We start from the raw sequence: 21,645 nt of genomic DNA on the forward strand, positions 1-21,645 counted from the left end.
TCGGCGCTGCCCGGACTGCCAAAGGACATCAAGCAGCCCTCGCCGGTGTGGCTCAGTGGATAGAGCGTCGGCCGGCAGACTGAAGGGTCCCACGTGCGATTCCGGTCAAGGGCACCTACCTCGGCTGCAGGTTCCCCGGCCCTGGTCAGGGTGCGCACAGGAGGCAACCAATCGATGTGTCTCCCTCACATCGATGTTTCTCTCTGTCTCTCCTTCACTCCACTCTCGCTCTGAAACTCATGGAAAGGTATCCTTGGCTGAGGATGAACAACAAAAAGCAAAGGACACCCCAGCAGCCCCAATCCCGAGAGAGGGCTCCATACCTCTTTCCTCTGCGGCCCCTGGAAGGCCTTTGCCAGCTGGTCCTGGTTGGGAACTGGGAACAGGCGGCCTCTTTTCAGCACAGGGTTTCCGGGCGCCCTCCAGCAAGCTGGGGGGCTCGTTAAAGAACTCCTGTGTGGAGCTGGAGTCCGAGAGTGCCACGGCCGTGCTGTCCTGGCTGCGCTCTGAGGGGGGAGAGAGGGAGGGAGGGTGGCAGCATGAAACTACCACCGCCCACACGGAGGGGCCTCCCAGGCGAGCTGCCCCGCCAGAGGCCTGGTGACTGCCCTGCGGACCGGCCTGAACACAGCCCCTCTGCCACTGCCGAGCCGACTGCCCTACAGCGCCGAGCCCTCACCAAAGGCCCCCTCCGTGGCCCGCTCCTGGGAGTGCCCCAGCAAGGCGTTCTGGCGAATGTTTAACAAGCGGCTCTTGGGGGCGGGAAAGCCCTCCTTTGTAGCCTTTATGGCTTCTGTGGGATAAACACTCCCCTCGGGCTGATCCCCAGCTCCCAGGGTGATGCTGCTGAGCAGGGGCCGGGAGGAGATGCAGAGCAGGACCTGCGAGGTGGCCACCGTCTCCGTGTCATGGGCACAAACAGCTGACGTGGTGAGAACTCAGCACACACGGTTAACCAGCCGCTCAAGGCCAAGCACCGTCTAGCGCAGGCGTCCTCAAACCACGGCCCGCGGGCCACATGTGGGTGTTTCTGCCGTTTTGTTTTTTTACTTCAAAATAAGATATGTGCAGTGTGCATAGGAATTTGTTCATAGTTTTTTTTTAAACTATAGTCCGGCCCTCCAACGGTCTGAGGGACAGTGAACTGGCCCCCGTTTAAAAAGTTTGAGGACCCCTGGGATAGCGCAAGAGCACAGGTTCCGGGAGCCGCAGGGACAGGGAGGTGGCGTCTGCTTGCTGGCTCCTCTCCTCAGGCTGCACAGGGGCTCTTGGCAAGCATCCCGGGGCGCAGGCCCGGCGGAGAGGAGTGGCCGCTGCCTGGAGGCCTGCAGCCCTGGCTGGGCCTTTCTCCCTAAGGAGCAAAGCCAGGAGCCAATGGGGGCTCACCCGGTGCCTCGGGGACAGGGGCCCATGCAGCGGGAGGAGAGGAGAGGAAAGCCGGCCCTGCGGGAGGCAGGAAGCCTGCCGCACGGGGAGGAACGAGTCACTGAGACCCACCCCAGATGCGGGCACAGCCTGCCTAAGTCTGCGGCTGGACCAAGCCCACCCTGCCCTCCTCCCGCTACCGAGCGTGAATAACAGGAAAAGCACTGACGGCAGAAAGAGGGGCAGGGACACGGGGAGGAGAAGGCGGGAATGGAACACTAAAAGTCCCACAAACCAGCTCCCACGTTAAGCATAAAATCACATCAGAGGAACGGGAAGCTGGGGGCAAGGCTGGCAGCAAAATGCAAAGCCGGCTCAACAGGTCCAAGCCGGGACTCCGGGAGCCCGGGCTGCTCTGCGCTGACGGGGGAGCCCGCGCGATGCCACACTCCCCTCGCTCCAGTCCCTCACGTGCGAAACTGTGAACGTAAGTGCCCCTTCCTAGGGCTGTCTGAGGATTAACAGGCTAATCCATGTCAAGTGCATAGAACAGGGCCTGATCGCAGCGAATGCTCACGAAAGGCCAGCCCAATCACATCCTGCTTCCAAGAAGCGGACCCTAGTCTTCCCTCCCGTCTCCCACCTGACACCACAGTGCTGCCTAATGAACGGGCAGAGGCCTGCTCCTGCCCGGACACGAGGCTCTGAGCGGGGAGAGCAGCGTGCCGATGGGGTGGTGACGCTCTCACACGCAGACAGGACAGGACCTCCGAAGCGGGCCTGCGCACAGAGAAGAGAGCTGGACCAGTGCGGCCCACGGCTCTGCCCTCTTCACCCACATCTGTCACCGGCCAGGGCCTGGGGGCAGCAACCTCTCCGCCCGTGCCATGTCCACTGCCCAGTGACTGGGCCATCAGTGGCAGCAGAACTGATGGAGCCTACGAAGCCAGGCGGCCAGGTGTGTGTGAGGCCCGAGTGACCAGGCGGAAGCTGTGCCCCTTATAGGGAGCAGGGATCTGGCTGGGCCCCTCTGCCTCCCACTCAGTCAGTGTGGCTGGACCCCGAAGCTCCATAAGTGCTGGCGGGGTTACAGGAAGGCCCGCCCCCCGTAGTCCCAGCCAGTCCCCAGGGGAGGGTCCCTTCTCCCAGAGGCAGGGCCACCGTTCTGTGGCGGAAAGGGAGGGCCAGGGCAGAGACCTTGGTCCCAGCGGCCGTGCAGGTCCCTGCAGAGCTCAGGACCCAGCAGGTCCACACCTGCCCTCCAACCCCAGACCTGCCACTCGGCCGCTCGAGGCTCCACCTGACCCTTTCGAACATGTTTGTCACTGCCCTCCCTGCCTCTGTCCCGGACACACACACGGGATCCCACAGGGCCTGGCTAGTGCCGGGCACATGACAGGAGCGACGGCCGCGAAGCGTAAGGAGTCGGCTGGACGTCGGGCGGGGCGGGCCCCGTAGCAGCCCCGCGCCAGGTGAAGTCACTGCACGAGCAGCAGGCCGCGGGGCGAGCAGCCAGGAAGCAAGCCTGGCGGGAAGGAGCGTGAGCGTGAGCGCGGGCACGCTGCCCGACGAGCGCATGCACGCACAGCTGCTGGGCTCTGGGCCTGAAGAGCTGCTAATGTGGTGGGATCCAGTGCGATCATTACATCAGGGACTGGCGGAGCAGGCGGGTATTTACTCCCAACGTGCTAACGGCCTCTCGCTGCCGCTGTGAGCGAGCCTCCCAGCACCGGAGCGTGTGGCAAAGGCAGCAGCCCACACCGAGGGGCGGGCACCAAAGGGCGGCCCTGGGCCTCCGGGCCCCGCTCCCCGGAACAATTCCACCCACAGCAACAGCCACCGCCGAAGAGCACGACTGAGCGAGCACGGGACCGGGCAGCAGAGGGGCGAGCCCGCTTCCCTGGAGCCTTCAGACACGGCGCGAACCCACACGCTGCCCCTCTGAGGGGCGAGAGCAGCGGCGGCGCTGGTCCTGGGAGGCACCGAGTGCTTCTGGACGGCCCTCGTCCTGGGGTGACCGGGCGCCTGTGAAGCCCTGAGGAGGTCTGGTGCTCAGAAGGGAAGGGAGAGGGTTGTGGTGCCCGGGGAGCTCCCTGCGGGCTGCGGGGTCTGGTCTGGAGGGGGCTGTGCGCTCGAAGCCCCCGGCTGGAGCTCTCCTGCCAGGCCCGCGAAGCACAGGCGGCGTGCGTGTCCAGGTGCTGCCGGGCTGCGTTCCCGGCACAGCTCAGTGCGTGGCTGCAAACAGCCCCCACCGGGGACGCGGCCAGCGGCTCCGCACCCTTTGGGTCTGTGCGTCCGGCAGGGCTGGCACAGGCTCAGTGAACCGATCCCACCAGCCCTGCCGCATCGCTCAGGGGCTGCGGTGTGGCCCACGCCCCAAAGGGGAGCGGATTCAATCCCAGTCAAGGGTGCGGACCTGGGCTGCAGGTTCGGTCCCTGCCCCACGCGTGGGAAAGGCAACCAATCGCTGTCTCTCTCACATCAACGTTCCTCGCCGTCTCTCCTCTCTCCTCGCCACGTTCTCCAAAAAGAAACAAAACAAGCAATAGAAAGAGTGTCCTCAGGTGAGAACTAGCAAAGATAAAATAAATAAGATTAAAATATTAAATGTCCCTAATTTTAAATACTAAGAAGCAAACCAAGGTTTCACACCAAGAAGCAAGTCAGAACGAAAGAATACCAAGTTCATTTCTTTCACATCACTAGCGTGAAAGGAGGAAGAAGCTCTTTTAAGAAGTCACTCTGTAGACCTGCGCATCTGGCACCTCACCTTGCCCTCCTCTCCTGTAAACGGGACTTTCCCTGGCCCAGCAAACCAACGGCCTCGGTGAGGCACAGAGAGGGCTGAGGGGTCTGCGCTGAGGGCCATCCCCCCCAGCAGCCACGCTGCTCAGACAGGACAGCTCGGGGCTGGGCCAGATGGGACGGGGAAGGCTCACAGGGCTGGGAAGCCGGTCTCGGACACCAGGGCCCCGCCTCAGAACGCTGGAGCCAGAGGAGCTGGCGGGCAGGTGGCAGCGGGGGGTGGGGAGCAGAGACCAGAGGGCACTCTGGACTGGGGTGTGCTCCTGTCCGAGGCGGCTACAGGGGCAGGAGAGGGGAAGATGCCACTGGTCCCTCCCCTCTCCCCACTCCCACAAGGCCCCTCTGTCGCGGTCAACTCACCAGCCAGGGTACCCAGGGAATGGCCCTGATTAGGCCTGGCCATCAGCACTGGGGAAGCTCCTCTGGGGTAGGCAAAGAGCCCTGGACACGCACACCCTGCCCAAAGCTCGGTGCCTCTGGGCAAGGACCCTCCCTGAGCCACGCTACGCCGCCTCCAGCACAGCCGCGCCCCGCACGGGCTCCAGCACCACCGCGCACAGCCCTCCCGCGGCCGCACCTGATCAAGGCACATGGGAGCCAGTATGTGTATGGAGGGCGGGGCCGTTCTGACCTGGGGACACTCAGCCTCCAGCAACTGGCCGCGCTTCCAGGCCTGGCTCCGGCCCGCCTCCTCCACAAAGCAGTCCCTGAGTGTCACAGTCCTCATCGGGGACTGTATTAGGCCAAGGCTCTGAGGGCGCTGACATGCGGCATTGTGCACCCGCGCACTAATGGCCTGGGTGCTTCCTCCACATCCCAGAGGCCCAGGCACAAGCCGGGCGCAGCGGGACACGCCCAGGGCGCTGGCCTGTGCTGCGAAGAACCAGGTGGGTCTGCTGATGCTCTGCAGGCAAAGGATGCCAAGCCTGGTGGCAGCACCCTCTGCCCCCTGCCTGCCTGGTGGAGGAGGGCCCGCAGAAGCGGCTGCCGTTCTGTCCCGGCCACCACCTGGAGGTTCTGCAGAGGGACCGGGCCGGGCTTCTCCTGGCCCCTGGGCCGGAGGCAGAGCAGGAGGGGGATGGACACTGCCTCTCTGGAGCCAAGCTTCCCACAGAGCGGGCAGCGCGCTGAAGGAGCCCCCAGGGACGCCGCAGCCCGGGCTCCAGTTTCTGCAGAGCTGCCTGCAGGCCACGGAGAAAGGAGACGGGCCCAGTCTGCCCGCACCAAGCCTGCTCACACTAATTCAGATGGTGGCAGGATTATAAACACCTCCTCCTCTTACTGTGACCACGGGACACTTCACTTCCATCCTTGGGGCCGGTCCCGCCCTCTGCTGAGTCCTAGAGGGATGCGCATCACCAGCCAGCGGCCGCTGCCCCGCCTGCTTCTAAGCCCTGGCCCCTCCGCTGCAGAGCACGACCCGCAGGGCCAAGCGCAGAGCAGAGCTGGGGGCAGCGGAAGGGGTCTGCGTGGTGACAGGAAGGCTGCCCATCCCACCTGACAGAGATGCCACGACCACGCCACTCCCCACGCCCACGGGAAAGAAGCCCCTCTGGCCCAGCTGGTTTCCCAAGCTCTCTCCTCTCCCACCCACCCTGGTCACCTCGGAACTCAAAAGCCACAGGACGCTCCATCCTCCATGTCTCTGCTCCCATTGTCTGTCACCCACCAGCAAGTCCTCCAATCCACCAAACCCCAGAGCCAGCTCAGGCACCGACCACTGCTCCACGACACCGCCTGCAGACACACAGGTGCAGCCAGGCAGCAGGCGTCGGGGCCCATCGTGGCTTTCCCTGCGGCGCCCTCCTCCGTCCTAGCACACGGCAGGCACTCGATCATCTCCATGACCAGCTGTGGCCTGAACAGGCTTTTTATTTTGGGTAATCCTCACCTAAGGTATTTTTTTTCATTGATTTTTTTTTTTTTTTTTTAGAGAGCGTGGAAGGGGTGGTGGGCAGAGACACACACACACATCGATTTGAGAGAGACACATCGATTGGTTGCCTGCCACCTGTGCCCCGACTGGAGTGGGGCTCAAACCTGCAACCCAGGTACATTCCCTTGACCGGGAACCGAACCTGCGACCCTTCGGTGCACAGGCGGACACTCTGGCCACTGGGGAACCCCGGCCAGGCAGCCCGAAGAGGTTTGATAAAAGGTAAGAATGAAGGAGAACAAATGAGGTGACTGGCTCCGCCCTCCAACAGCCTCCCTCCCTGCCCCGAGCCAGTCCCCACTCGGTGGGGGACACGCAAGACGAACTGAGCTGCACTCGGAGCCTCCTCCACTTTGAGGGGCTCTGTCCATGGACACAGCCTCCCACCACAGCTGCCTCCCTGGCCGCCTGGGCTGGGAGCGGGCACCAGGCCAGGCCCGCCCGCCGGCACGGACTGCCCTCCGAGCTCCTCCCTGTAGCACCTTGGCGACTGCGCACCGTTTGTACTTCACAGCCGCCCTGACACGGTAGCCCGGGAGCGTGGAGTCTGCTGCCTTGGCTGTTTCTTTAAAGCAGGGAAGAGCGAAGCAATGGGAACACAGGGCTGAGACGCCTGCGGGCGGCAGGCAGGCAGGCAGGCAGGCAGGCGGGGCGGCCGCGGCTGCCCTGCATCCGCCCGGAGCGGGGGAGACGGGCTGGGGCAGAAGCCAAGCACATGGAACACACGCTCTCCAGATCACAGACCAGCAGGTGTGCGGGCGCTCGGGCCACGGGAGCAGGGAGCCGGACTGTGGGCGGAGCATGCGGTCTGCGCGGTCCCCTGAAGCGAGCCGTGACCGTGCAGGCAAAGACAAAGCCTGGAGACAGAGTGTGGCCGGGTTAGGGGCGGCACGGGCAATGCTGACGGAGGAGGTGGCGAGCAGTGGGCGTGAGCACACAGGACACGACACAGACAGTGACACATGGCAGGTGAGGATGAATGTCGCATGGGGGTGGCACAGGCACGCTCTCCTGGAGGGTCCTCCAGCCCACACCATGGCCGCCAGGACATGCCATCGAGGGCAGCTGACTGCACGGGCGCCACGCTAGGCAGCCCTACAGCCTGGGCTCAGGGCAGCCTGTTCATGTGTAAATGGGCCGATGGGCACCCTGAACCATGGACAGCAGCCCCTCCCGCCCCCACTCCTCTGACCCCTGCCTGGTCCCTCCTGCCCCGCTTCCTAGGAAACTCCAGCACACCCGGGATCCTGGCTAAGCTTGGCCTCCTCAGGAGGACTCCCACCCCACCAAGAGGCCAGGCCAGGCCTCTGGGAATTTCAGTTGCACCCCAACCATGAGCCGTGCAAACCCCGGCTCCCCCGGCCTCCCCCCGAGAGCCTGCGCAGGGCTTTCTGGCACACGGGCCGGGCTGAGCAAAGTGGCCATGGGCCTCAGTGGCTCCACGTCACTGACAGGAACCCCTTTCACAACCATTGAAAACGCATGCGCATGGCTCCCTCTGCAAACGTCCACAACCGATACCCCTCAGATTGGCAGCCGGGCATGTCACCACAGCTCCGGGCACGTGTGCGCCACCACGGGATGGCTGGTGGCAGTGCCAGGTGGCACCACAGCCCGTCTGAGGCAGTCCTGCCTCGTCCTCCGCTCTCCCCGGTACCCACACCAGGGAGGCACCCCCAGCTCTGTGGACGGACCGAGCCCAGCACAGTCCTGCTCCCGCGTTTGGCTGGAGCCTGAGGGCTGCGGAGGGTGCAGCCCAGGCTGGGGGCCAGGGGAGAGCAGCCCTCCCTCCTGAGCACCAGCAGGTGCTGAAGCGCACGGGCGGCGCCCGGGAGAAACGAACCCGAGCGGGCTTTGCTCCCAACGCTCTCGTGTGCTCCTGAGTGGAAGGTGGAGGCGAGCAGGAGGGAGAAGGGCCTCGCTCTGGGAACGTCTCAGAGGGAAGCCTGGAGGAGCAGGCGGCCGTTATCCCACCTCTACTCACCCCTCTGGGCGGGCAGGGCCCAGCAGCCAGACGACCGGAGGGAGGTGACAGCCACCCAGCACACGGGGCCGCAGCCTCTCTCCACGCACTCACTTGGGCCCGCCTGAGCCCCGGAGGGGACGCTTGCAGGTCTCCTTGCCTCTCAGGTCACCTGTCCCCTGGTCCCCCTCCGCCAGCTCTTCTCTAACCCTGCTCTCCACCCGCGCACCCCTCGATGCCCAGGGGAGGGCAGAGCGAGGCCCATCCCACAGCCCCCAGGAGGGGGCGCCGCCTGAGAAGCTGGTGTCATCAGCTCTGTCACCGCCTCCACGGGCTCTGCTTCCAAGGCCCTCTAAGTCCGCCAGTTCTGCTCACTCCGGCCAATACCCCGTCCCCAGCTTTTCCTAGACACGTGAGAGCATGAAGTCGAGCTGCGAGGGCGCATGCGAGCCTCCAATGTTAGTAAGGAATGTGGTTGGACAGTCGCCACCTGCCCCATCCCACAGGGATGGCCTTGTGCGGTCCCAGCCGACACCCCCCAACCTGCCCAGATTCCCAGGGGTGCCTGTCCATGAGCGCCAGAAGGGCATGCCATAATAGTGCAGCCGGCTGCACAGGAGCCACGCTAGGCAGCCCGCAGACCGACAGCAAGCCCCGAGAGGCAGGCACGGAGCTCTAGCCTGCCTCACCCTCCCCGGCTCCCCGTGGGCGAGCTGGCAGGTGGCGACCCTGGGCACGTCTCGGAAGCACAGAATCACCGTGAGTCCATGAGGTTAATGAACAGCCACAACATTGCCCGTGTCACCCCAGACCCAGCACCCCCCTCACCGAAACAAAGCGACTCATCGCCCAAAGCTCCCGCCCCCGACTGGCGTGCCGCCCTGGGCTGGCAGTAGGGAGAACAGGGACTGTACCGTCCGGCGTCGCCTGCTGATGGGGTTTTTTACATTTGACGTAATCGTGGTCAATCGGAGTGGCTGTGTAAGGTGGGGATGTCAGACCTGGGCCAGAGGAGGAGGGAAGGGAGGCTCCGGGGCCCGGCAGTGTCCCAGCTGAAGAGTGGGAGTCCTCGTCCACCAGGCAGGCCTTCTCCCTGTGGGGCAGAGGGGTACAGGTCAGCAGCTCCACATGGCACCGAAGGACGTGTGCAAGGCTGGACAAGGCCCCTCCCAGCTGTCGAGTCCCCAAGCCACCCTTCCCGGGCCCAGCCCCCAGGCACGCCCCCACACCCCTCTGGCTGGTGTTCCAGGCCCCGACCGAGTGGCCCACGTGGCACCGCTCAGGCCCAGCCCCCAACATGGCCGGGCTCTGCAGGCAGCTCAGGTCTCAGGCCCCGGAGACTGGGGGGACCGGATGAAGCCCACCCCAGCGCCCCCCACACCAAGTCAGGAATCTGTACGATGCCACGGCCAGGAAACTAACCCCCGACCAGAGCAGCGAGAGGAACACCTGCTCTCGTGCCTGGGACATCGCCGCAACCCCGAGGAGCAGAGCTAGCGACACCTGTCCCGTCGCCATGGCCGCAGAAACAGGGGCATCTCTGCGCGGCCAGGACAGCCACCGGCCACCGGCAGCCACTAGGGAGCTGTCATGTGACTTCACTAGGAAGAATGAGGAGGCGGGGCATGTCTGTGGATGGGTCCCAGGCCCATGTCAGGGAAAAGAAGACTCTAGAAAAGCACCTTCAGTGTTGGTTTTCATTAGAGAAGCCCTGTGGTTTACTTGTCCGTGTACGTGTGCACACGCACAGAAACGACCTGAGGACTGAACAGTGAACAGCGGCTAACTCTGGGGAGGAGAGGGGTTTGTGTGTTTATAAACTGGCAGAATTCTCTGTAACTAGAATACATTCATGTGTCATTTGTATAACTTTTAAACTTTCTGAAAAAGAAGTATGAGAAACAAAAGATAACGTCACTAAATTGGGAGCCCTTTGTGACTAAAAAATATGTCTAACTTCGGGTCATCCTGCGTCCCCCAGTGTGACCTGCCACGTGTGTGCCCATCCCCCCGTTAGCCTCACTGAGCCCTGCCCAGTGCCCGGCCGGGCAGAGGCCCAGAAGCAGGGCGAGCTGAGCCAAAGCTCCAGGATCTGGCCACCCACAGAGATACGACTCAGTCAAGGGGAGGCTGGGGGTACTGTGCCAGGCCCAGTACGGGGGCTACACCAGGGCCGCAGCATCCTCGAGCCCTCTGACCCTGCAGAGCCCACGCCTCCCACACCTCTCCCTGCTTCTTGGAACAACGGGTGGGAGAGGCCCTGGGAGAGGCCCCAGGAGCAAGAGGCAGCAGCCTGAGAACTGCTCCCCCAGTGTTCTGCACAGGGCGGAGCTGCGCCCCGGCGGGAAGGGGGTGGGGGGCACCGGGCATGGCCACAGGGCCAGGTGACACAGCCTCTCCTTCTCAAGTTCAAGAGAAATGCCTCAGCCCGGCCTCAGGAGCTCCAGGCGAGGTCCAGAAGCTCCAAGAACTCTGGCCTCCGCAGCAGCCCCGCTGGGCGCCCCCTGCCATGAAGGAACCCTCCCGGGCACAGGGACGAGCGGCTGGAGGAGGCGCCACTCACTTTTCTGAAGCTTTGGGCGTGTTCTTCTCCTCGCCCCTGGCGAAGGGCCCTTCGGCAGCCTCCTTCATGAAGTTGACCAGGACCTCGGCACCAACCCCCAACTCGGGCTTCCCCAGGAGCTTCAGGATGGAGGCGTGGAGCCGGAAGTACACCTAGGGGATACACTCAGGTGTGAGCAGCCCCCCAGGGGCTCAGGTCGCTCCACGGGCCAGTCAGCCACACAGGAAGCGGGGCCCAGCGGCTCGAAGCCACTCAGCAGGAAGCAGTGTAAAACGGCAAATTTTTAAATGAGACGTTTTGCTTGCTCACAAGATTATCGAATATTAAAAGAGGATACCAGCTAAGCTGATGAAAAACATGGAAGTTCATAGATCAGTACAACCTTTCAGGGCAACGAGACATTGTGGGTCAAATGTTAATGACCCCGGGAAATAAGCTGACCCTTGAACCATCCGCGCTCTGATTGGGCAGACAGACGTATACGTGGATCTGTCCCAGTTGACTGTGCAGCTCAAACCCGTGTTGCTGCGAGGTCAGCTGGCGGTTGGGAGCCTGAGTGTGTGCAGGGCCGGCTGGAGGCGCATGTGATCTCCCACCACACCGGCAGCCGGTGCCCGAAGCTCTCACTGTCAAGGGACAACTGAGCTGTGTGTGCTCCCTGAGGCGTGGCCACAGCTGCGCCCTGACTGACCTGTCACGGAATCAGTGGGAGCGAGGCCAAAGCCAGGAACAAAGGGCCAGGCAACTACATGGATGCCCAGCCGGACTCGAGGGCACAGGACAGGGAAGGGAGCCCACACGCCTTCTACTACCTCGTGTCCAGTGAGAAAGGCAAGGTGCTAAATATGACGTCTCCATGTCAAAAGAACATCCGGAGAGGCGGGCATGCCCACACTGGACGCAGGTACGACCGGTGGGGCGACTAGAATCGCTTTGGACACTTCTCAATTGTTTGATTCTTATATATATTCTTGAACCAAGAATATGTGTTAATTTTATCTTTTAAAATCCTCACCCAGGGGGATGTTTTTCATTGATTTGGGCGGGGTGGGGGGTTCAGAGAAAGAGAACCAGCCAGGATTGAACCTGAAAACTGGGCATGTGCCCTGACTGGGAATCAAACCTGCAACCTTCTGTGCCCACCCAACTGAGCCGCACCGGCCAGGGCGCGGGCTGTTACTTTATAATCGGAAGAGACACGAAAAGGCATAAGCAAGCGGCTCTGCCCCAAACTCCCAGAAGCTGGGCCCGTGCACGCTGCGGGGCGGGGGAGATGGAGGGGGGGACCCAGGCTCTGGGCCTTGGAAAGTGGAGAGTCCTGGGTCAGGCCAAGCAATGTGGATGCACACCCGTGTCCTAGCCTCCTCCCTACAGAATGTGCTGGTCACGGCCACCCATCCACCGCACAGGGCTGCATGAGCATCGTGTGAAATGGAAACACAGCAACGCCAAGCAGGAAACACGTGCTCTCTGCTCTTGGGGGCAGTGGAGACCCCAAACCTGAGGTTAAGAGAACCGGCCGCTGCCCCGCTCAGTCCTGCCGAGGCAGGCTGTCTCCTCTGACCTGGAGCACAGGCGCCCGCTCCCCGACACCGGCCAGCTGCAGGGGTGGATGCCTGCACTAGCGCCGTCGGCCAGGCCCTCGGAACCTGCGTGTGCTAATGAGGAGACGAGAACAAACAGCTCCCTCTCCCGGCAAGGATGGGCGCACCCCTTAGAGAGCGCGGAGAGGCTGCTTCCATTTAATTGCACGCAAAGCTGCTGAACACCGAGGGTTCCGCCGGGCAGCAGGGAGTCACTGGGCCCGCAGGCCCCATGCCCCGGGAGAGACCGGCCCGCCCTGGCCCTGCTTCCCCGCCCAGGGCGGGCACAGCGTCACCTCCAGGGCCTCCATGGCCAGCTCAGGCGGGTTGTGGTAGTGGATCTTCTTGGGGTAGCGGGCGGCCTCCTCGTGCAGGTAGTGGCCGGCCTGCCGGTAGTGCAGCAGGTAGACGGTGGGCGGCTGCTGCTGCTTCTCGGCCACCTTGCCCAGCATGTAGTGGATGAGCCACTCCTCCTCGTCCCCGTCCCCCTCGCAGCGCGCCGCCGACAGGAAGCAGTGCCTGGCGGTCTCCAGCATGCTGTCCCGCCGGCCCTCCATCTGCAACGAGACCACGAGGCCAGGCCGGCCTTAGGCGCACAGAACCGGCACGAGCAGCCAGGCCTGTCCGGGGGGAGCCGCTGCCTTGTGTGCACAGGGCTCCTCTCACCAAGGCCGAGACCCACACGGGAGCGCGAGCACCACCCCCAGCTGGGACACTGCCGAGGCCTGGACTCCTCAGAACCCACGCCACGGCAGGCAACAGCGCTGGACGGACACGCAGGCCCCTCCTGCCACGCCATGTTCTTTCTTTCTTCCCCTTCCCCCGCGGCATCGGTGTGGAACAGTTTGGGCGTTTATGAAGCACCGTGACACCTTCTAACGGTCCCAGCTACCACCTGTGGCTGTAGCGAGGCCCTGCGCCTGGAGGGGGCGCCAGCAGGGGCGGGGGCTGCGTGGCTGCGGGCATCACTGCAGGGGCCTGAGGAGACCAGGACACCAGAGCTGATGTCCTGAGAGGAGTCCCCAGGGCAGGCAGCGAGGACCTGTCCCGCTCACCAGGGCGGCCGGCAGAGCTGGGAAGACGCGCACCAGCTCCCAGCTCCACGGCCCCAGAGCATGTCCAGCCCTGGGGTCCAACAGGAATGCTTCCCGGGACTTGGGGTGCTTATAAGAGGGCAGATCCTCCAGCCCCACCCCTGCTCCACTGACTGGGAGCCTGTGCGTCCGGAGCAGCGCCTCCAGGCCCCTCACCTGCTGCACGAGCTCGGAGGGCAGATCGCCCCGCCACTGTTTCAGCTGGCGCGAGGCGAAGGCGTGCAGGGCGTAGGACATGGTGCCGTACTCGATCCACAGGGACAGGTTGGAGCTGTCGATCTCCAGCGCCCGCCGGAAGCAGTTCAGGACAGGCGTGGCGTGCTTCCAGATCGGCCAGTCGCTCTTCAGCTCATTGGAATTCAGCTTGTCCTGAATGCGACTGGCCCGGGCCAGGGCCATGCCTGCCCAGGAGTCAAACCTGTGGTCACAACAAAGGCACCAGTCAACACTCGGTTGTCTTTTGCTGTTGTTTGTTTGTCTTTTAATGTATTTTTATTGATTTCAGAGAGGAAGGGAGAGGGAGAGGGAGAGAAAACATCAATGATGAGAGAGAACCATGGATCGGCTGCCTCGTGCACACCCCACACTGGGGATCGAGCCCGCAACCCAGGCATGTACCCTAACCGGAGATTGAACCGTGACCTCCTGGTTCATAGGTCAACGGTCAACACTCAACCACTGAGCCACACCGCCGGGCGAGTCTGGAATGTTCTGAGTGCTGTACAGAGAGGCACTGACTTTAAAACTGGCAAACTGGCTTCCTGGACTATGTGACAGTCCCCGGATGTGACGCAGTGCATTGCTGGCAGCAGCGATAGTACTGTGCTGGCGGCTTTTTCTTAAACTGTGGCGGCTTCCTCCGCAGGGAGCCGGCCGTCGGGCCTCGGCTGTCTTCTCCCGGCCGCTGTGGCCGGTGCGGTAGAGCAGACCCACACGCAGGCTGGCTGAGCGCTCACCGTGCGCGACAGCGAGGAGGCGCCTCCTGTGCATGCTGCCGCCCTGTCTGAACAGCGAGGGGTCACACCGCCTTCCCACGGCGAGGGAGAGCTGGCGGCCCCTCGCACAGGACAGCCCTCAGCAGCGTGAAGGTCACGACGGCGCAACTGGGCCGCCTCCAGCCTGTGCCCCCGCTGTGCCGAGGGTGTCAACTCCACAGCCCAGCCCCCCAAGAGCCGTGCGGAGAGACGGGGGTCCTGGGAGGACCTGCCCAGGACCCGGAGGGGCCTGGTGGCTCGCCCCTGGGCGTCCTTCAGTCCAGCCCTTACAGGCACCCGCCAGGGAAGACGGGACTATCACTGCTGCCAGCAATGCACTGCGGCGGAGCGAGGAACGAGAACCCCGGCTTTAGTGTCTCTCTGACTGCCCCCCCCCCCCGTCCCCCCAGATGAGGACACCACCGCCCCACAGACAGCGCGGGGGAAGAAGCAGAGTGCACCCAGCAGCCCCAGGCGGAAGCCAGGAGAGCGGGCAGCACGCAGCGCACGGGACGGGGCCAGGCCGCACAGCCCGCCCTGCAGGCAGACGCGGTGGGCCCCTCAGCCCTCCTCTGACCCAGTGCCCACCCAGAGGGCTTCCCGAGGGGCTCTGTCCCTTGCTTCTCTTTGTATGGAGAGCCTTTCCCAGTAACTGTGGCGTCTAAGCCACCTCGTCACTCCTCCCCGCCGGGCAGGGAGAGCCTCCTGAGCTGAGGCACCCCGGCCGCCCACCAGCCTGGCCCACCCCCAGGTCCCTGGCCGCAGCCGCCGGCACTCACCTGTCAGGGCAGATGCAGATGTCGTGCATGTAGAATCTGATCGCCTTGGACTGCTCTTTGTTTTTAAAGTGGTAGTCGGCCAGCAGGTAGTAGAGCTCATTCACCACCGCAGGGGAGGGGTCAGCCCCTTCCGGGAGGCAAGGGACCTGGCAGGGGAGCGGGCAAGGGTCAGGGGAGGCGGAGCCAGGGGCGCCACGGTGGCCAGTGAGGCTTCACACCCAGGACCGCTCACGTCAGCATGGCTGAAGGAGAAGGTGACGGGACATGGCTCCTACCTCGGCCGAGGTGCCCTCAATGTACGCAGAGACCCTGTCCAGGCTCAGGGCCGGCCTCTCGGTGCGGGGCACGATGGTGGCGATTCTCTTCAGCAGGTTAGCCAAGTCCGCAGACACGGTGCTGGTCTTGTAGCTGTCAAACTCAGGGAGGGTCTTGGGCTTAAAGTACTCGAACATAAAGAGGGCATCTTCCCAGATCAGGTCCACCTTGCAGACAGACAGAGAGCAATCGCAGAGCGGTCGGTCAGGGAAGCACCGAGCTCCTCTAAGTGGCCACGGTCCTTCCCAGACCCCCGTGCCGGAGAGCAGAGCAGTGACCGGCGTAAGCCTGCTCTTCACAGAGCATGTTGGAAACTCAGGGCTGCACTTGCTGAGTCCATGTGGGCCCTGACCCTCTCCTCACCTCCATCGCCCCATCCATCACTTGGTTGTCAATACTGACCAAGTGCTTACTCTGGGCCGGGGGTCGGGGGGGGGGGCCCACACCCTGTGCAGCGGCCAAAGCAGGGGCCCTGCCCAAAGGAGCCGACACTCGGGGGGACACGCTTTAAGATCAGAGCATAACGGACAGCACCGCTGAGCATGATAGGCCCAAAGTGCTCTGAAAGCCAAAACATGAAAGATGAGCAACCTCTAAGAAATTATTCATATTATCCAAACTGTTAAAGAAAATCTCCTGCCCGACCGGCGAGGCTCAGAGATTGAGCGTGGGCCTAGGAGCCAGGAGGTCACGGTTCGATTCCCCGTCAGGGCACAGGCCCGGGCTGCGGGCTCGATTCCCAGAGTGGGGCGTGCAGGAGGCAGCCGATCCATGGTTCTCTCTCATCACTGATGTCTCTCTCTCTCCCTCTCCCTTCCTCTCGGAAATAAAAACGTATTTCTGTAAAAAGGAAGCGAACCTATTGAAATCGCCATGTTGCACTCTTGAGTGATCAGGCAGCACTTGTGAAGCCCGTCCTGCAAGGTCGGGCCCACGAGCACCTTCATCCTCCTGAGGCATCCGGCCTGCGCCTTGGAGGCTGCATGTCGGGTGCCGAGCCCTCTCCCGGGGGGCGGGGGGGGGCGGGGGGCACAGCGGGCCTGCGGGCCTCACCTGCGGGGCCGAGTGCTCCTCCAGGTACCGGGCCTTGCTCTTCTTGCTGGGGAAGCTGTACAGGCAGTAGAAGCACTGCTCCACGGCCGTCTCCAGCTCCTCCTTGTAGGGGTGCGTGTCCTCAGAGGTGGGTTCCGCCAGTTCCTTCTGGAGAACGCGGACCTACAGCGGGCGGGCGGGAGAGACGCCTGAGGAGAGGGCCCCAGGAGCCTGTTAACCTGCGGGGAGGCCTTGTCTACTTGGGCCCTTTTCTGGAAAGGGCCTGTCACCCTCCGGGAGCCGCTCTGGGCCCCGCTCTCGCAGTGGCCTTCCTCTCAGCACGCCCAGTCAGCTTCTCTCAGCGGCTAGGAGACAGGATACGCCCTCTGAGGAATTGTGATTTGTTTAGCCGTTCATTTACTCCTCCAATATTTACTGAGCCCCTCCTATGCTGGGCACAGTGCCGCATAGTCCCTGCTTTTAAGAAGCTCAGATTCCGCCCGACCGGCGTGGCTCAGTGGTCGAGCATCGGTTGACCTATGAACCAGGAGGTCATGGTTCAATTCCCAGTCAGGACATATGCCAGGTTGGGGGTTTGATCCCCAGTGCGGGGCATGCAGGAGGCAGCTGATCAATGACACTCTCTCATCATGGATGTTGTATCTCCTTCTCCCTTCCGCTCTGAAATCAATAAAAACACATTAAAAAGAGAAGCTCAGACTCCAATGGAGGGCGGTTAGGTAAACAAACTCATCACTGTTGTTATGCCCAACTACTCGCAAGTATACATTCTTTTCAAACATCCATGAGATTTTGACCACAACCAGACAAGAAGCAAATCTCAACAAATACCACAGACTAGATAGGATACAGACGACATCCTCTGAACATAACTCAATAAAGTTAGAAGTCAATTACATAAAGATCGCAAATACCAAATGTCAAAACTATGGTATGTGGCTAAAAATGTACTTGGGAAAAAATTATAACCTTTAATGCATGAGTTACAAGAGTGGACACTAAAATAATCACTCAACTCAATAAGTTAGGAAAAACCTAGTAAATCCGAAAAAGAGAAGATAAATAAAGAGCAAAAATCAAATCAAATTTTTTTTTAGATCCTGGCAGCTAAAATTCATGTTCCACCAAAAACAGACACAGACTGAGAAGAACCAGGAGAACCCGGCCCCCTCACCCCTCTGCCGGCTCCTGCCTCTCAGTGCCACACCCACTGGCCGCCAGTCGCCTGGCCCCTAAGCCAGCAGGAGGTGCCGCCTGGGAGAGGCGCCCTGTGGCAGTGCCCACACTCTCATATGGCAGAGCAGGAGGAGGCACTGAGGCCTGGGCAGCACTGGAGACTCGGCCTAGCACCATTTCCCCAAAACTGGAGCTGACGCAGGGTGAGCACCTGGGGGCTCTCGAAGCTCACAGGTGGGGCAGACGCTAACCAGCTCTGGGGTCCCGAGCCGGCCAGGCGGGTCTCCTGGCCAAGTCCAGGTCCTCCTACAAGAGCTTTACTCATACACGAGCTCTTGCACGTGCTTTGTCTCCTTCACTCGTATTCATTAAGCACCTACTGTGGGCTAGGTGCGCTGCTAGGTACTGGGACCCAGCAGTGAACCAAACAAAGCCCTACCTTCACGGAAGGTGCGTTCACTGGGGAAGAGACACACAGTACACACCCTAAGGAAACTCCACGGCAGTGCAGGAGGATCAGGATGGGGAGGGCGTGGGAGGAGGGAGTGCTCACTAACGGCTAGAAAGCAGAGGACGGCAAACCTCTCCTAAAAGGCCATAGTAAGTATTCAGGCTTCCCAGGCCATCTGGACTCCGCCAGAGCTAACCAACCTGCTCCTGCAGGCAAACCCCGCCCGGTTAACATTAATATGCAAATGTGGGTGTGGCTACGTTCCACTACAACGTTTACTAACAGACATTCCCACCGGCTAGGGGCCCTCCTGTGCTCGGTACCTGTCTAAGCGCTGCTTGGCCTCTGCCTCAACAGTAAGATGTGGGGACGGGACGATGCTGCTGTCACCAGTAAGCCGTCAGTCACAGCTGGCGAGGGAGAGGAAGTCTACTTTGCTCACAAAATACGTCTTTACTGACTGAAGGAATGCAGTAGCTACTCACTGAGCAACTCCCACCTGGCATGGGAGTGGTGCTTGGCAAACAGGACTCAATGGAAGGTGGTGAATGCAGTATGTACTTCTAAAATTACTATTAAAGGCCTGGCCCTGTGCCCGACACAAAACAGACTCAGTAACAACTAGTGGGTCTAAGTCTACCTACAGTTCAAGGCCAGGGCCAGAGCCCCCGAGCCTCAGGTGCACAGGACACCACGTGCAGACTTTCTCAAAACTTGGAGTAGTCACATCTGTGCCACAAGTCAAAGCAGCCCAGCAGCCCCCCCCCCCCCCCCCCCCGCAGCGGCGGGCCACCAAGCCCCACAGCACTTACGTAGAACCGCAGCAGCGCCCCGTCCGAATTGCAGCACCAGGACCTCCGGCCCAAGTACTCGTGGGCGGTGTTGAGCAGCATGAGGGAGGATGGGAGCATGGATGTCTCGGCCATCGCTGGGGAAAGACCAGACGCACAGGAGTGAGCCCCGGCGGGGCGCGGGAGGGAGCTGCAGGCAGTCTCTCCTGTGCTTTCCTTACCAAGGTAGCCACAGAGTTGTCTTTCCTTCCTTCCTTTCTTATCTTTTAAAACAAGTGGTGACCTGACTGGCTTACTAAGCCATGCACATCCTGCAGCGGGTACAGGAGAAACGCTTCACCCACCGAGCAGACATTTGGGGAGCATCGCGGGGAGCGTCTATCTGTGCATTCAGGAAGCCTTTTGAAAGAGATGAGTAATTTGTAACAGTCTAAATACACCGTTTCTCAAGTGAAAAATTCTCACACTTAGGTCTACCTACATATTACAGAAGGGAAAAAAACTATCAAATTTCAGTTAAGTGTTCACCACTGGAACTATTACTAGTTCCTTCTCAGTATTTTTGAAGCTGTGGGCCATAACCCATTAGTGGATTTGTAACTAACGTTTTTAAAGAGGATTAGGATTAGGAGAAACCGGAAATGAGGCTCGTTTTTTTGTCCCATAAAGATTAACTTTTTCAGTTTAGAAATCTAAAAGAATCTTTATTATTAAAAAAAAATGTTTATTGATTTCAGAGAGGAAAGGAGAGGGAGAGAAATATCAACAATGAGAGAGAATCATTGATCAGCTGCCTCCTGCACGCCCCCTACTGGGGACAGAGCCTGCAACCCCGGTATGTGCCCTGTCCAGGAATCAAACCATGACTTCCTGGTTCATAGGTCAATGCGCACCACTGAGCCACGCCGGCCGGGCTGGCCTCTCCTTTATAATGACGACTCCAGACTCGGGGCCTCCATGTGTCTGCACTGATCTGCTGTGGCAAGTGCTGGCTTCTGCTCTCAGAACAGCCCCTGGGACAGGGCCACTGCTCCCAGCATGGATACAGGGAACAGAGCTGAGCGTTCACCTGACGTGCCCACCGCCAGGAAGTGCCAGCTGGGGTTTGGAACCACGCTGCCTCCAGCCGTCCACACCCAGGCGGTGGGTCAGTGAAGTGGTTTAAGAGCAGGGCTGGCACACGCTGCCCACCTCACAGGGCTCTTGTGGGCATCGAAGCGGTTAGCAGGTCTGAGGCCTCAGAGCACTGGCGGCGCCTTCGTAAGCACTCCCCCGCTGTCGTGTCTGCACCGCCACTGCAGCAGACATGTGACATTCCCCACGCCACTGACCCCTGACCCCACTGCACAGTGAGCTCGCTCCCGAGGGAGCCTCTGCCTCTGTCCCGGTGCCACAGAAACCCTGTCAACGACGCCCCAGCCACTCACAGCCCCGGGGAGGGCCGCAGGGCCCTGGGCAGAGGCCGGGGCAGGTCGCACGGGCCAAGGCCACCCCAGACCCACTTCCCCACCTTCATCCGCTGAGCTCTGAAGCTGCTGCTGCTGGCACAGGGAGCGGAAGGCGTCCTCTTCCTGCCAGATGATGCGATGCAGAATGATCCAGGGCAGCACCGAGGAGACGTGGGGCTCCTTGGGCTCCTCCTGCACAGCCATGCTGCAGTCAATGATCTGGGGGAGGGGGAGAGCCATGGATCAGCGTGGCTGCTGCAATGGAAGCGACTGAGGGCTGCAGGGTGTCGCAGAGGAGCGGGGACAGGTAGAGCCCTTGCCAGACCGTTTCCAGGGGAGGGGCTGTGGGGTGCCCGATCCCCAGAGAGGGCAGGAGCAGGGGCAGAGGACAGGCCACGGAAGCCAACGAGAGGGTGGAGAGAGAGGCTGGTGGACAGTGCACTCTGGGGCAGGCGCCCTGGAGGAGGGTGAAGGGTGAAGTGAGGGAGGAGCACGCTGTATCTCCTGGCAGGGTGGTGGCTGGCCTGGAAGGGGACGGGGGACAGGGGACAGCCCCCCGCTGCGGGGCGGGCAGGAGGAGCAGGGCGTCACCTGGATCAGGTTGTTGGTGAGCCGGGTGAGGCCGGCGGCCGCGGACGCGTCCCTCAGGATGCTGCCGCTGCCGTCCGCCGAGAGCGCCTGCTCGATGCCCAGCAGCAGCTGGGTCACGGTGGCCACCCACTCCTCCTTGGCCGCAGCCTCGCCGGCGTTCACCATCTGCTGCACCGCCTCGTGCAGAGCGACATCGGAGCACTCGAAGCACTGCCGGTGGTCCTGGCGCCGGAGCAGGGAGTCCTGCACACAGGAAGGGGCGTGGGGGGCGAGGGGGGGGGGCGCTGACATGCCGCCCACCTGGCCTGAGGACGGAGGGCAGGCGGACGGGGCGGAGACGGAGGGCAGGCCAGGGGAAGGAAGCACTGTGGCCCCGAGGCGTCTGCCGGCCTGTGGGCTGGGACCTGTGTGCAACCACGGCGTGCCAGGCCCCCAGCCAGGAAGCTGTCAGAAAGGTGCTTCGCCTCGGTGCCTCAGTTTCCCATTTAGAGCCCGGGAGCAGCCAAAATGAGGCTGACTCCACCACCTCTGTTAGCCCTGACTGTGCCCCAGGCCACCCAGTCACGTGCCCATCCAGGGCCATGGCTCTGGGGGTCTCAGCAGGGGAGGGACTGCCAGGAGGGACTGCCTCGGGAGGAGGGCACTGGCCAGGCAGCGCTGAAGCCAGGTGCCAGGTGGAGCAGGGCCTGAAGCCTCTGAGCCCAGCCACTCCCGGCCCGCAGAGGTGCCGAGGCGCGAGGTGTGCTGACGTCCGTGTT

General features: G+C 62.0%; 1 protein-coding gene across 1 annotated transcript in view; it reads right to left on the reverse strand.

Moving 5' to 3' along the window:
- The window catches only part of CABIN1 (calcineurin binding protein 1), a 75,967-nt gene that overhangs the window by 33,558 nt on the left and 20,764 nt on the right, over nt 1–21,645 (reverse strand). Inside the window, exons 17-27 of the mRNA XM_054712675.1 lie at nt 20,888–21,130; nt 20,359–20,515; nt 18,870–18,985; nt 16,431–16,592; nt 15,338–15,544; nt 15,063–15,208; nt 13,466–13,727; nt 12,512–12,772; nt 10,633–10,784; nt 8,984–9,162; nt 324–506 (exon numbers count right to left, since the gene is read on the reverse strand). Of these exons, the coding sequence (XP_054568650.1) occupies nt 324–506; nt 8,984–9,162; nt 10,633–10,784; nt 12,512–12,772; nt 13,466–13,727; nt 15,063–15,208; nt 15,338–15,544; nt 16,431–16,592; nt 18,870–18,985; nt 20,359–20,515; nt 20,888–21,130 (2,068 nt within the window). The remainder of the gene's footprint in view (nt 1–323; nt 507–8,983; nt 9,163–10,632; nt 10,785–12,511; nt 12,773–13,465; nt 13,728–15,062; nt 15,209–15,337; nt 15,545–16,430; nt 16,593–18,869; nt 18,986–20,358; nt 20,516–20,887; nt 21,131–21,645) is intronic.

The sequence above is a fragment of the Eptesicus fuscus genome, chromosome 23 (assembly GCF_027574615.1).
Source record: "Eptesicus fuscus isolate TK198812 chromosome 23, DD_ASM_mEF_20220401, whole genome shotgun sequence".
NCBI lineage: Eukaryota > Metazoa > Chordata > Mammalia > Chiroptera > Vespertilionidae > Eptesicus > Eptesicus fuscus.